Source organism: Erpetoichthys calabaricus, chromosome 1, assembly GCF_900747795.2.
Source record: "Erpetoichthys calabaricus chromosome 1, fErpCal1.3, whole genome shotgun sequence".
Classification (NCBI taxonomy): Eukaryota; Metazoa; Chordata; class Cladistia; order Polypteriformes; family Polypteridae; genus Erpetoichthys; species Erpetoichthys calabaricus.
Window position 1 is genome coordinate 212,766,931 of NC_041394.2, and position 12,667 is coordinate 212,779,597.

A 12,667-nucleotide genomic window follows, 5' to 3' on the forward strand; every position below is an offset into this window, starting at 1 on the left:
GGTTGATTTTGTGACTTCTCTCATCACGTTAAGAATCATAGTTCGCTTGCAGGAGCAATATATTCACGCTAATCCGAGACAGAGGCTGCGGGCTCAGGGGAGGGGGAAGCATGACGTCAGGAGTAGGGAGCTGGGCAGGGCCATCCTCACTCAAACGCCAGCCTCTGTTCGAGTTGGTCTACCTCTGCGTTTTGGAGCATAACTTGCCTCTGCTTATATAGCGATATCTGTTTGTTTATTGATTTTTAAAGTTTGTCCTGTTTCACTACTACGCGGGTGGATCCACAAGGAATGGCTAGTAATAAATAAATAGTGAATCACAATTATTTTATTGAACATCAAAATTAAAAATGTTCCTTCCTTACAAACATGGAAACATGCTTTTAAGTGTGAGTGAATAGTTACAAATGAATGAATATATGTTCTGTAATAAGGTGCTATATAAGCACCCGACCCGACACAGATTCACACGGGAGGCACGTATAAAATAAATGGACTTTTATTTTTCTTTACCTGTGGGGCACATCTTCCATTTAATCCCCACAGGCACAACACAGTCTCAAGTGTGAAATAAGCACCACCAAAAACATACCACACACTTTCCTTTCCTCTTTCTCTTCCACCACCACTCCTCCTCCAAGTTTTGTCCTCCTCCTCCCAACTCTGGCCAATGAGTGGTGGTTGTTGGCTCCTTTTATTAGTGCTCCAGGTGCTTGATTGCCAACATCCGGCTGCACTTCCGGGTGTGGTGAAACTAGTGCCCAAAAGGGGCTAGCGGCGCCTGCGTAATCCAACAGGGCTGCACCAAACTCCAACTCCCATGAAGCCCTGCGGGAGTCCGAGGCACCGCTGCAACCCAGGGAGGCTGCCATCTAGCATCCAGGGGGCCATACTGCTTTCCCATGCTTGCTCCCCTGGAACATATGCTGCAGGGGTGTCCCAGCCGATCATGGGCCCTGGCCACCCATCACAGTTCATATTTTCCTATTTATACTGAAAGAAGGAAGAATTTCGGACTGCAACCAGTAAGAGTTATTCCATTGTAGTCATGGCAGTGCCAAACAGTTTGTTTTTTTTTCGTTCATTCAGTCTTTAACAGACTTTAAATGGGATTCTGCTTCACTTTAAATTTAAAATGGCTGAGTATTTTTTTCACTTACACAATTCTGTATTATTTCTACAAAATGCTGCAAGAATTGAAAAAACTTTTAGATCAAATAGAGGTCATGCTGTTTATGTTCTGTTGCTTTAGTTTTGTGGCCTGGTCAGTTTCATTCATTCTTTCATATCGCAAACTTGCTTAATTTAATACAAAGTTATGGGGGGCCAGAGCTTTTCTTGCTGGATCAGAAAGCAGGCATGAATGGGACATCGGGTAATTATTGTGGTTACTTACTCATACAGCTATACTCAATTTATTTAGGGCCAATCTAGAGTCACCACTCAGCCTAATACTGAGAAGGACTGAAGTATTTGATGAATAACCACAAGAACATGAGAAGAAAGGGAAACCTCCAAACAGGCAAATGCCAGGGTTCTAGCACTATTGAGACAACAGAGCTTATCACTTTGTCAACATTCCACTTTTAACATAAATATTTTAAATAAAATACATTGCGTTTCTATTTTTACTATTCCATTTTCATCCTCTTTGAGAAGAAGAGCAGATTAGCTTGAAATTAGATTTAACTGAGCAGTTCAGAAGTGAAACATGTGTCATTCAGTATTAGGCCTGTTGGCAACTGCAGTAACGAGAATATTTGTCATTGCTCTTAAAAGATTCAATAACATGAAGTTAAAACTTTTTCTTCACCATTCATGTCAATAGGCAGTGTATCCATGATGATTTATCTTTATCTAATCCATGCTTATTTAGCATGGTGCTGGAGAGTGGCAACATTTTGCATGTCAGTTGAACCAGCAAGTAAGAATTTCGCTGTACTCTGTACATGTGCAAATATAACTACTGCTAAGTAAGCAATTAAAAAGATCTGTAACATACACCATTGTTATATTTAGGTATGTGAAAAATTACATTTATTTTTAAACAAGAAATGCTAACTTGCTCTCCAATTCATCATTGACTGCATTTATTACTGCATACATGTAAATCAGTTATTTTTAGGGTTATGGCTGCATGCCTTTGCCTGCATGATATACTGTGAATCCTTACAATTCTTAAGTGCAAAATCTTCACAATATTATTATTGGGATTAGAGTTTAATTAAATGGGATATCCCTCTGATTATTAAACTAATACCCTTTAATGATGTCACAAAAGTTAATATACAGTACACTGTTACTGTTGTAGACGTATGGCCTTTTTACACAGATAAAACGTCTGTGTACTACATTGGTCACACATGTCTTATTAAGCAATACACTAGTACATACCATTATATATTTAACATCAGTTCTGTTTTCTGAATGAAAAATCATTTTTTCACTTCACTCTCTAAGGTATTTTCTGCACTTTAAGTTGAACACCCAAAAGGAAATAAGGGAAAAAAAAACAAAGCTAACTTTATTTTGGCAATACAAACTGTTGCAATTAGTTCTAAAACAGGAAATGTTACCTTATAAAGCAAACAAGGGTGAAAATATGTTTAAAATGAAAAATCAAATTAACTCCCTCATTCAGTTTATTCAAATGAGCAGTATGTTTAAAACTTTTCACTCCCTGGGACTCTTTAATGCATGGGTCCCCAACTCCAGTGCTGGAGGACCACCATGGCTGCAGGTTTTCATTCTAACCATTTCCTCAATGAGTGACCCATTTTTGCTCCTATTAACTTCTTTTGAATTCATTTTAATTAACTTGCTCTTGAAAACTAAGACCCCTTAATTGTTTCTTTTTCCTTAATTAGCAGCGAAACAATAATGAGATACAAAATGAGCCAAAACAACTGGAGTCCATCATACAATATCTGAAAATAAAGAACGATGAAGGTTTCAGGAATGTTGATCTGCTCAGGTCCCCAAAACATTTTAACAGGGCTCTTAGAAAGAGAAAATCAACAGTTTCGAAAATGTCTGCTAATGCACCACAAAAGTAGCAATAAGCCACGGAATTAACAAACGGGTTTAATTAATGACAAAAATTGGCGCCTAATTAAGCAGCTGGTTGGAGTGAAATTGGTTGGAGTCTGAGGCCCTGACATAGTTGGTTTTCTCTTGACTCCATCACTTCACATTTCATTTTTGTTTGGGTGCCATTTAAGTAAAGAAATGAAGCAATTCAGAGGAATGATGAAGAAATTCAGGGAAACAAATCTTTAAAAAGCAATTCAATAAAAATGAATTCACAAGAAGTTAATTAGCAGCACAAACAGGGCACTTATTAAAAAAAGGATTAGAATGAAAACCTGCAGCAACAGTGGTCTTCCAGGACAGGACTTGGCAACCCCTGCTTTAATGTCCTGAGCAGATAAACAGAATGAGTGACCTGCTGTATGTTATCTTATATCCAATTATATAAATATATATGCATTTACTAATCATCTTATCCAGTGAGGTGTCATGACAGTTCCCAGCAGAACTGAGCTCAAGGCACAAACCAACCCTAGATGAGGTACCAATAAATCTCAAGGTACAATTTTACAATCCTCTACTCATTAAGGCCTGATGGAAAATCACTAATTAAACTGATGCACACATTTTTTGGTAGTGGGAACAAAACCCACATAGACATGGGGGGTGGGGGGGGCATGCAAACTCTGCCCAGATTTAAACTCAGGAGTTAAGAGGCAGCAGCTGTAAAAATAGCTGTACCCTAAATAGTATCCTTATAATTGAATTATGCATATATTTTTGAAATGCTAAGACAGGATGCCTATAATTATTTTCATGAGGAGATCATTTAAAATCATTGCTACATTCTCACGCAAATATCCAAAAAAATATTTTAAGCGGCCGTTAGCCTTTGTTCAAAATAGTTTTGAGAAGAGCCTTTTATTCCTATATGGAGCATTTACATATACTGTATTTCAGCTGCTTTCAGGCTGTTTTCTAGTCTCTTCAGGACTCTTCAGATGATAGGATGTAAAGAACTGAGCCAACCTTTAGTATAAGTCTCTCAGCAGCAAACAAATCAAACGTTCCAAAATAATTTGACAAGATAGATTCTAGCGGTCATTTCTGAATCAGGAAGTTTATCTGATATGATTTGAACCAAAAAGAACAACCTTCATTCTACAGTCAACACTGGCCATGCTTGTGTATCCTGTCATCTTCAAGTACTACACTTATTTACAAGATTAGCAGTTACCAATAATGGCTTTTAAAGATGTTTTATCATTGAAAAACAGCAAAATAACATTAAAGCCATACCAGCAAATCCAGCATCCCAGTTTCTGTTTGGATCTACTCCAATGCAGCTGCTGGCTGAGTTTCTGGAACGGGTCTTGCGCCACATGCGGTTCTAAAACAGGATAAAAGGCTTCTTATCTCATTTTGTCTCTCATTGTTTAGCCTGTACTCAATGTATAACTTATTTGTTTTTATATTCAATTGAATTCATTTCATTCTTAAACAGTAGTTTTCACAGAACACAGACGTAGAGCACTTACATAAATTTAGAAATATAATAAAGTGACAGAAAAGTACATGACAATATGCGCACATACTACATATAATCAGGAATGCAAGGATTTCTATGCTTCCTCAAAAATGTAATACATTAGTAAATGTGTATTTGTATGAGAAGATACATTTAACAACAGCGTTGTTTCCTTCTAGAAGCAGCCTTGAAAGGACTTCACACTCTGTTGACTGTCAAGTAGCTTCATTTATTGATTGATTTGGAACTCACATACTTACTTGGTAAGCAGGTACAAACTTTGTGTCTCAGAAATGAAAATACATTTTATTAGTTCTGTCTACCCCATAATCCAGGCATTCTAGGTAATAGACAAGACAGATTTCATTTTTTACCAGTCAGATTTCCAGCGCTGAATAAGTTCCATCCGTTCATGCAACATTTTTGCCCTGACTCACTTTTTCACTCCAAACTCGAGAGAATTTTTAACTCCCTGACTGAAGTCCAATCGTTATCTAAATGTGCTTCTGCATTACTGAAATTCTAGTTTTCAGTGGCACTTGATTCAGACACACATTTATGTAGATGCAAAGTAGCACATTCATTGCTTCTTTAAAGTTGAGCTTCTGTGCTACTGAGCCAGATTAACCTCTTTCACGCTTCTTGTGTCATATTGAATATTATCTGCATCCCAACTGGGCTTCTCAACTTCATGAATCCAAAGTATTACATGAAACCTGAGGACAGTGGATGTCAACCCCTGGAAATTCCCTTACTCAAAAATGTTCTGTAGGCATTCCCCCATCCTTCTTTTACAATTTGTGTAAGAGCAGTGCCTCACTGAGTAGACTACCCAGTTCCAAGCTCTGCCTTGATGGGTATTTCCATTATATATAAAATGGGAAGCCATTGAATGCATGTGCTTGAATAGGAAATTTCATCCAGAAAACAAATTTCATAGTATCTGCCTCATTAAATAGCTCCATATGTGTTGTCTAATTTATGATGCCCACCACAGGCAATAAAGGGGCTGCAATATGAAGGGTTGCTTTGTCAATGAACTGGCCCACCAGTGTATTTCTACAATTTTTGTGATTTTCCATCATACTTACACTTGTGTGAGTAAATACATAACCGTCTGGGTTTGCTGTAATCAGCAGGAGGATGTCCATTCTGTTCAGCAGAGTTGTCAAGGATGCATCATTACCATATAAAGTGGCGATCTAAATTTTTAAGAGTCAACATAAGTAAATGAACATTTAACAGTAAATACAGAATTAAGCATAAAACTTTGTCTATCCATCCATTTTCTAACCCATTAATCCAGTACTGGTTTGCAGGGGCTGGAGTCTATCCCAACAGCACTGGGCACAAAACAGATACTAAACCCAGAGGGGATACCACATATTGTAGGGTACACTTGTGCACACAACCAAACTCATTCACTCTGGGCCAATTTAGGATAACCGATTACTGTAGTTTGAAAATCTTTGGAATATGGAATTACTACAAGGTAAACCTACACAGACAAGGATGGAATCTGTGTACTTCTAATATGCAGTGCCTGGGTTGGCTTTGAGTTTATGACTCTATGACTTATGAAAAAAAAACATGAGTCCTTGTGGACTGTTCACTCTCCAGATCCAGACAGTGTACAGAACTGATTGAGAAGGCTAACAGAATGTTAGGTTATATAACACAATGCATACAACACAAGTCAGGGGAGTGAATGCCTAGCCTATATAATTTAATAGTGAGGCCTTATCTGGAGCTTTGTGTGCTGTTTAGGTCTTTACATTATAAAAATGACACAGAAGTAGTAGAGAAGATACAGAGGACAGTGACTAGGTGGAAATTAAGGGGTGACATGATCGATGTGTTTAAAATTATTATGTCAATTACCTCCTGGATGCTGTCTTACTTAAAATGAGATCTTGAACAAGAAAACTGAGAAATATGTGGAAACATATTTATGGCAGATTTTGTGAAAATGTTTTTCTAAAAACACATAAATATACACACATGGAATAAATTAGCAAGTAGTGGTATACAGTAGGACTTTATCCATCCATCCATCCATCCATTATCCACCGCTTATCCGAGGTCGGGTTGCGAGGGCAGCAGCCTAAGCAGGGAAGCCCAGACCTCCCTCTCTCCGGCCACCTCCTCCAGCTCCTCTGGGAGGACCCCGAGGCATTCCCAGGCCAGCCGGGAGATATAGTCCCTCCAGCATGTCCTGGGTGTGCCTCGTGGCCTTCTCCCAGTGGGACATGCCCGGAACACCCCCCCAGGGAGGCGTCCAGGGGGCATCTTGACCAGATGCCCCGAACCACCTCAACTGACTCCTCTCAGTGCAGAGGAGCAGCGACTCTACTCCGAGTCTCTCCCGGATAACTGAACTCCTCACCTCTCTCATCTCTAAGGGAAAGTCCAGCCACCCTGTGGAGAAAACTCATTTCGGCAGCTTGTATCCGTGATCTTGCTCTTTTGGTCACTATTCAAAGCTCATGACCATAGGTGAGGGTAGGAATGTAGATCGACTGGTAAAGCGACAGCCTCGCCTTTTGGCTCAGCTCTCTCTTCACCACGACGGACCGTTGCAGAGCCCGCATTACAGCGGATGCCACACCGATCCGTCTGTCGACCTCCCGCTCCATTCTTCCCTCACTCGTGAACAAGACCCTGAGATACTTGAACTCCTCCACTTGAGGCAGTAATGTGTTCCAACCCGGAGAGAGCATTCCACCCTTTTCCAGCTGAGAACCATGGCCTCGGATTTAGAGGTGCTGACTCTCATCCCCGCCGCTTCACGCTCAGCTGCGAACCGCTCCAGTGAGAACTGGAGGTCACTGTCCGTTGAAGCCAACAGAACCACGTCATCCGCAAATAGCAGAGACAAGATTCTGAGGTCACCGAACCATACCCCCTCTGCTCCTTGGCTGCGCCTAGCAATTCTGTCCATTAAACATTTAGAACAGAACAGGGCAGCCCTGGCGAAGTCCAACATCAACAGGAAATGAGTTTGACTTATTACCCGGCAATGCGGAGCAAACTCCTGCTACTCCTGTACAGGGACTGAATGACTTGTAACAACGAGCCTTGTACCCCATACTCTTAGAGAACACACCCCACAGGATGCTTCGAGAGACACGGTCGAATACCTTCTCCAAATCCACAAAACTCATGTGGACTGGTTGGGCAAACTCCCATGCCCCCTCCAGGATCCTGGCCAGGGTGTAGAGCTGGTCCAGTGTTCCATGGCCGGGACGGAATCCACATTGTTCCTCTTGAATCCAAGATTCGACCATTGACCGAACTCTCTTCTCCAGCACCCCTGAATAGACCTTACTGGGGAGGCTGAGGAATGTGATCCCCCTATAGTTGGAAGCAGGGTTACCTCCGGTTACCCTTCTTAAAAAGGGGGACCACCACCCCGGTTTGCCAATCCAGAGGCACTGCCCCCGATGTCCATGCGATGTTGCAGAGACGTGTCAACCAGGACAGCCCCACAACATCCAGAGCCTTGAGGAACCCAGGGTGAACCTTGTCTACCCCAGGGGCCCCGCCACCTCGGAGCTTTTTAACTACATTGCCAACCTCGGCCCCTGATATGGATGGGCCCCCTAAAACCCCCCCTCCCCTCCCCCCGGAGTCCTCCAGCTCTGCTTCCTCTAAGGAATGATATGCTGGTGGGATTGAGAAGATGCTCAAAGTTTTCCTTCCACCGGTCAACTGGTCTGCAGTTGAAGTCAGCAGGGCCCCATCTCCACTGTACACAGTGTTGGTGGAGCACTGCTTTCCCCTCCTGAGGCGCCTGACGGTTTGCCAGAACCTTCTTGGAATCGACCGAAAGTTGTTTTCCATGGCTTCCCCAAACTCCTCCCATGCACGTGTTTTTGCCTCAGCAACAGTCGATGCCACCACACGCTTGGCCCGCCGGTACACCTCAGCTGCCTCTGGAGTCCCACTGGTCAACCAGACTCGGTAGGACTCTTTCTTCAACTTGACGGCCTCACGAACCTTAGGTGTCCACCACCGGGTTCGTAGATTGCTGCCACAAGAGGCACCAACAACCTTGCAGTCACAGCTCCATTCTGCTGCTTTGACAATGGAGGCTTGGAACATGGCCCATTCAGACTCAATGTCCTTCGCCTCCCACAGAATAAGATTGAAGTACTGCCGGAGGTGGCAGTTAAAGATCTTTCTGACCAGTTCCTTCGTTAGACGTTCCCAGCAGACCCTCATTATACATTTGGGTCTGCCTGGTCTGTCCGGCAGCCTCTCCCGCCATCTGATCCAACTTACCACCAGGTGGTGATCAGTTGACAGCTCAGCCCCTCTTTTCACCCAAGTGTCCAAGACATAAGGTCGCAGATCTGATGACACGATTACAAAGTCGATCATTGAACTGCGACCTCGGGTATCCTGGCGCCAAGTGCACTTATGGACACCCTTATGCTCGAACATGGTGTTCATTATGGACAATCTATGGCCAGCACAGAAGTCCAACAACTGAACACCACTCGAGTTTATATCAGGGATGCCGTTCCTCCCAATCACACCTCTCCAGGTTTCACTGTCGTTGCCAACGTGAGCGTTGAAGTCTCCCAGCAGGACAATAGAGTCCCCAGGTGCTGCACCTCACAGTGCTTCTTCCAGCGACTCCAAGAAGGCCGGGTACTCCGAACTGTCATTCGGTGCATAAGCACAAACAACAGTCAGAGTCCTTCCCCCAACTCAAAGGCGCAGGGAAGCTACCCTCTTGTCCAACGGGGAGAACCCCAACGTACAGGCCTCAAGCCGGGGGGCCATAAGCAAGCCCACCCCTGCCCGCTGCCTTTCACCCACAGCAACTCCAGAGTGGAACAAAGTCCAGCCTCTCTCAAGAGTAATGGTTCCAGAGCCCAGACCGTGCATAGCGGTGAGCCCGACTATATCTAGCCGGTACCGCTCAACCTCACGCACCAGTTCGGGCTCCTTGCCTACCAGAGAGGTAACATTCCATGTCCCAAGAGCCAGTTTAGGCAACTGAGGGTTGGAATGCCAGAGTTCCCACCTTCGGCCACCACCCATATCGCATTGCACCTGACCCCTATGACCTGTCATGCAGGTGGTGGGCCCACAAGAGAGCAGAACCACGTTGCTCCTTCGGGCTGAGCCCGGCTGGGCCCCGTGGTTGAAGGTCCAGCCACCAGGCGCTCACTAGAAAGCCCTTCCCCCAGGCCTGGCTCTAGGGTGGGGCCCCAGGTACCCTTTCCCAGGCAAGGGGAACACCGATCCTTGGTTTAAAGCCATATGGAGTCTCAGGATCGAGTTAGTCTGGATCTTCACCTCTGACTTGTCTGCCTTGGGAAGCCCTACCAGGAGCATGTACAGTAGCTCCTGACAACATAGCTCAGAGGATCACTAGGCCACGTAAGCCCTTCTACAACGGCAAGGCCTCGATCCAAGAAGACTTTAGGGACCTTTAAATCTCAACTTGATGTTATTTTGGAGAAATTAGATAGGATCTGCAAGCTTGTTGGGCTGAATGGCATGTTCTTATGACAATTACTCCAAGGTTCTAATATTCTATTATTCTCTGGAGCTATAAGGCAAATACTAAAGATAAAATGAGAGAACACTTTGTATTATTTTCTACATCTTTTCTGAATTAATCAAGAAGATAAATAGATATATGAAAGAAATACTGGACCTTTAACATAAACTAGCTATGTTTCCCAGAGTCTCTGGGGTTTTATTTCAAAACGTTGCTGTAAATTTTACCCATGAAAAAAATAGTGTTGATTGGTGAAATTCTTAGCAGTGAGTTTGCTGTGTTTGGTGAATATTTTTCAGGAAATGTGCCATGCAGCCAGCTTAGGCAAAAATATTTTTCCAAGCGCTTCTGGATGTTTTGCGAGGCTAGTGTGACATCACAGCGCTGTAGCAGCCATGCACAGAACTTTCGTGAACACCTACTGTAAGATCATTACCAACATGGCCATAGCTGGGTCGTAAGCATAACGGGAAAAAAAAATATGTTTCAGCTATTGAGATATGCTAAACAACCATTCCCCATCATCGAAGTGCTTGACAGTGTTGTGCAGTATTTTTCCTGGACTCTAACCACTCTAGTCTCTTCTGCTTGTGGTAATTTCAACCTTCAATTACTGTATGTGGTTCATCAGTGAACTTAAAAATATAAAAATGTTTCCCAAAGCCACAAAGGTTGAGAAACATTGGATAAATAACACTGATCCCTGTGTGTCAGCACAGCATGGCTAATTATGCATACATGTACCATGCAACAAACTCAAATGAAACCTTAAAGAAGCCCTCTCTCCCCTTCCTTTATCAGAAATCACAGGATACACTGTGAAATAATAAAAAAGGTATATTACTATTTACAAGGCTTTTCTTTCTACTTGATGGAAGAAAAAGTGTGAAGCATCTGCATAGATTCACGGGAAACAAAAAGACATTCTCACTCTGCCTGGAGTTGTGACTTCAATCAATGAAACTAGGCAGTCCCACTCCACCACTTCATGGCACGGTCAATGTGTGCTCTAAGAGTGGAATACTGTGTTCACAATGATCTTTATTTTATTTACTTATTGCTTGTTTGTGGCCGTTTGTTATATTTTGTTTGTGGTATTCGTTCCGCTTGTATTTTTTGATGTTTGAGGTACGGTAGCGCAGGGGTTATCCAGCATAGCTGAAAAACTTTTCTTTGTCCCTCAGGAACACTTAAAAAGAATATTGCACCATTTTAATCTACTCAAAACTAGGTCTGTTCCTCCTTCCCCTTCGACTTCAATGCAGTTTGTGGAGCTCAGCGATGTTTGCAAACATTTCCGTGATTTTGCTGAAGCAAATTCAGTGGGGTTTGCTCATCACTATTGAGAAGTAGTTTGATCAGAGATACCCAGAAAACATAGACCCAAAGGAAACTATAGCCTGGGATTATATGATGGGATGACAGGAATCTATAATAGAAATATGGGTTCTCTTTTCTCATATCCTGTCAAGATTTTGGGCCCTTGTTCTGCCTAGACCTCTCTGGGCCAGGCTGTCATGCATCTCCAACAAGTCAGCTTTAAATTTAACCTCTAACATTGTAAAGAAGGGACTTAATGCTCAACAATAGAAACATGACAATATCAGATTCACTGAACCCTCCCTGCCACTTCATCTAGACATCACATAATCTATAAATTGAACTATCTGCAAGTTACCCTTCAGTTATCATGAAAATATGTATAGCTGGAACAAACATACAAACATTCAGCATATACTGTACGTGCATACAAGTAGATGACAAGTCGGTTTTATTCATGTTGATACAGCTACAATATGTTTCCCAGCTTTGTCTGGGTATTATTTCAAAAGACTGCTTTAAATTTAAAATGAAAAAATGATTGTTTATACTAAATATGATTGGCAATCACAGTTCATTATGACATTTGACTGTGGGGTTACAGCTACCAGTTGGTGATATGCAGTGGTGTAGCTAGAGTTTGTGCCATGGGGCGGTCCTTCAATTTGCCGCCCTCCAACATATCAGAATGTGTTAACCTATTTAAATAGAAAATTAAAATAATGTATAGAGAAAAATTAAGATAAATTTTGCATAGATTTATTCATATATAGAGAAACAGTAATAATTTTCACATATAATTACAGGTAAAATTCCATTACAACGAATATCTTTACAACGAAATTTTCATTACAACCAAGTATTTTTATGGTCCCGACAGTTTCCCCATATAATAAGAGTCTATAGAAATCTCGTTACTATGAAGTACATTCAGCAGATACTTTCATTACAACGAAGTGCCCAAAAGACCTTGAAATGCTTGAATGAATCATCCACAGAGCAGTTAGTTCTGTGGTCGCAACTCAGTTGTGCACAACGATCCTCAAACAGAAACACTGTAAAAAAATTTCTTTCTTCGAACTTTCCTCGTACTGTTTTTTTGCTGTTTTTGTTTTCAGTGGTTTTCAGTGATACCTTTTTTGGAATTTAACTCATTGTCAACCTCCTATAGAAACGACAGACATGAAAAAACGATAACAGTTCATATTAGAAAAAAAAAACTTTATATTTTTGCAGCTCTCGATTGCGGCAAAAAGAAAAAAGACGTTGCC

General features: G+C 42.1%; 1 protein-coding gene across 1 annotated transcript in view; it reads right to left on the reverse strand.

The window, feature by feature from the left end:
- The window catches only part of LOC114646445 (carboxypeptidase A2-like), a 50,820-nt gene that overhangs the window by 11,597 nt on the left and 26,556 nt on the right, over window positions 1-12,667 (reverse strand). The window contains exons 7-8 of the mRNA XM_028794639.2: window positions 5,650-5,760; window positions 4,330-4,420 (exon numbers count right to left, since the gene is read on the reverse strand). Of these exons, the coding sequence (XP_028650472.1) occupies window positions 4,330-4,420; window positions 5,650-5,760 (202 nt within the window). The remainder of the gene's footprint in view (window positions 1-4,329; window positions 4,421-5,649; window positions 5,761-12,667) is intronic.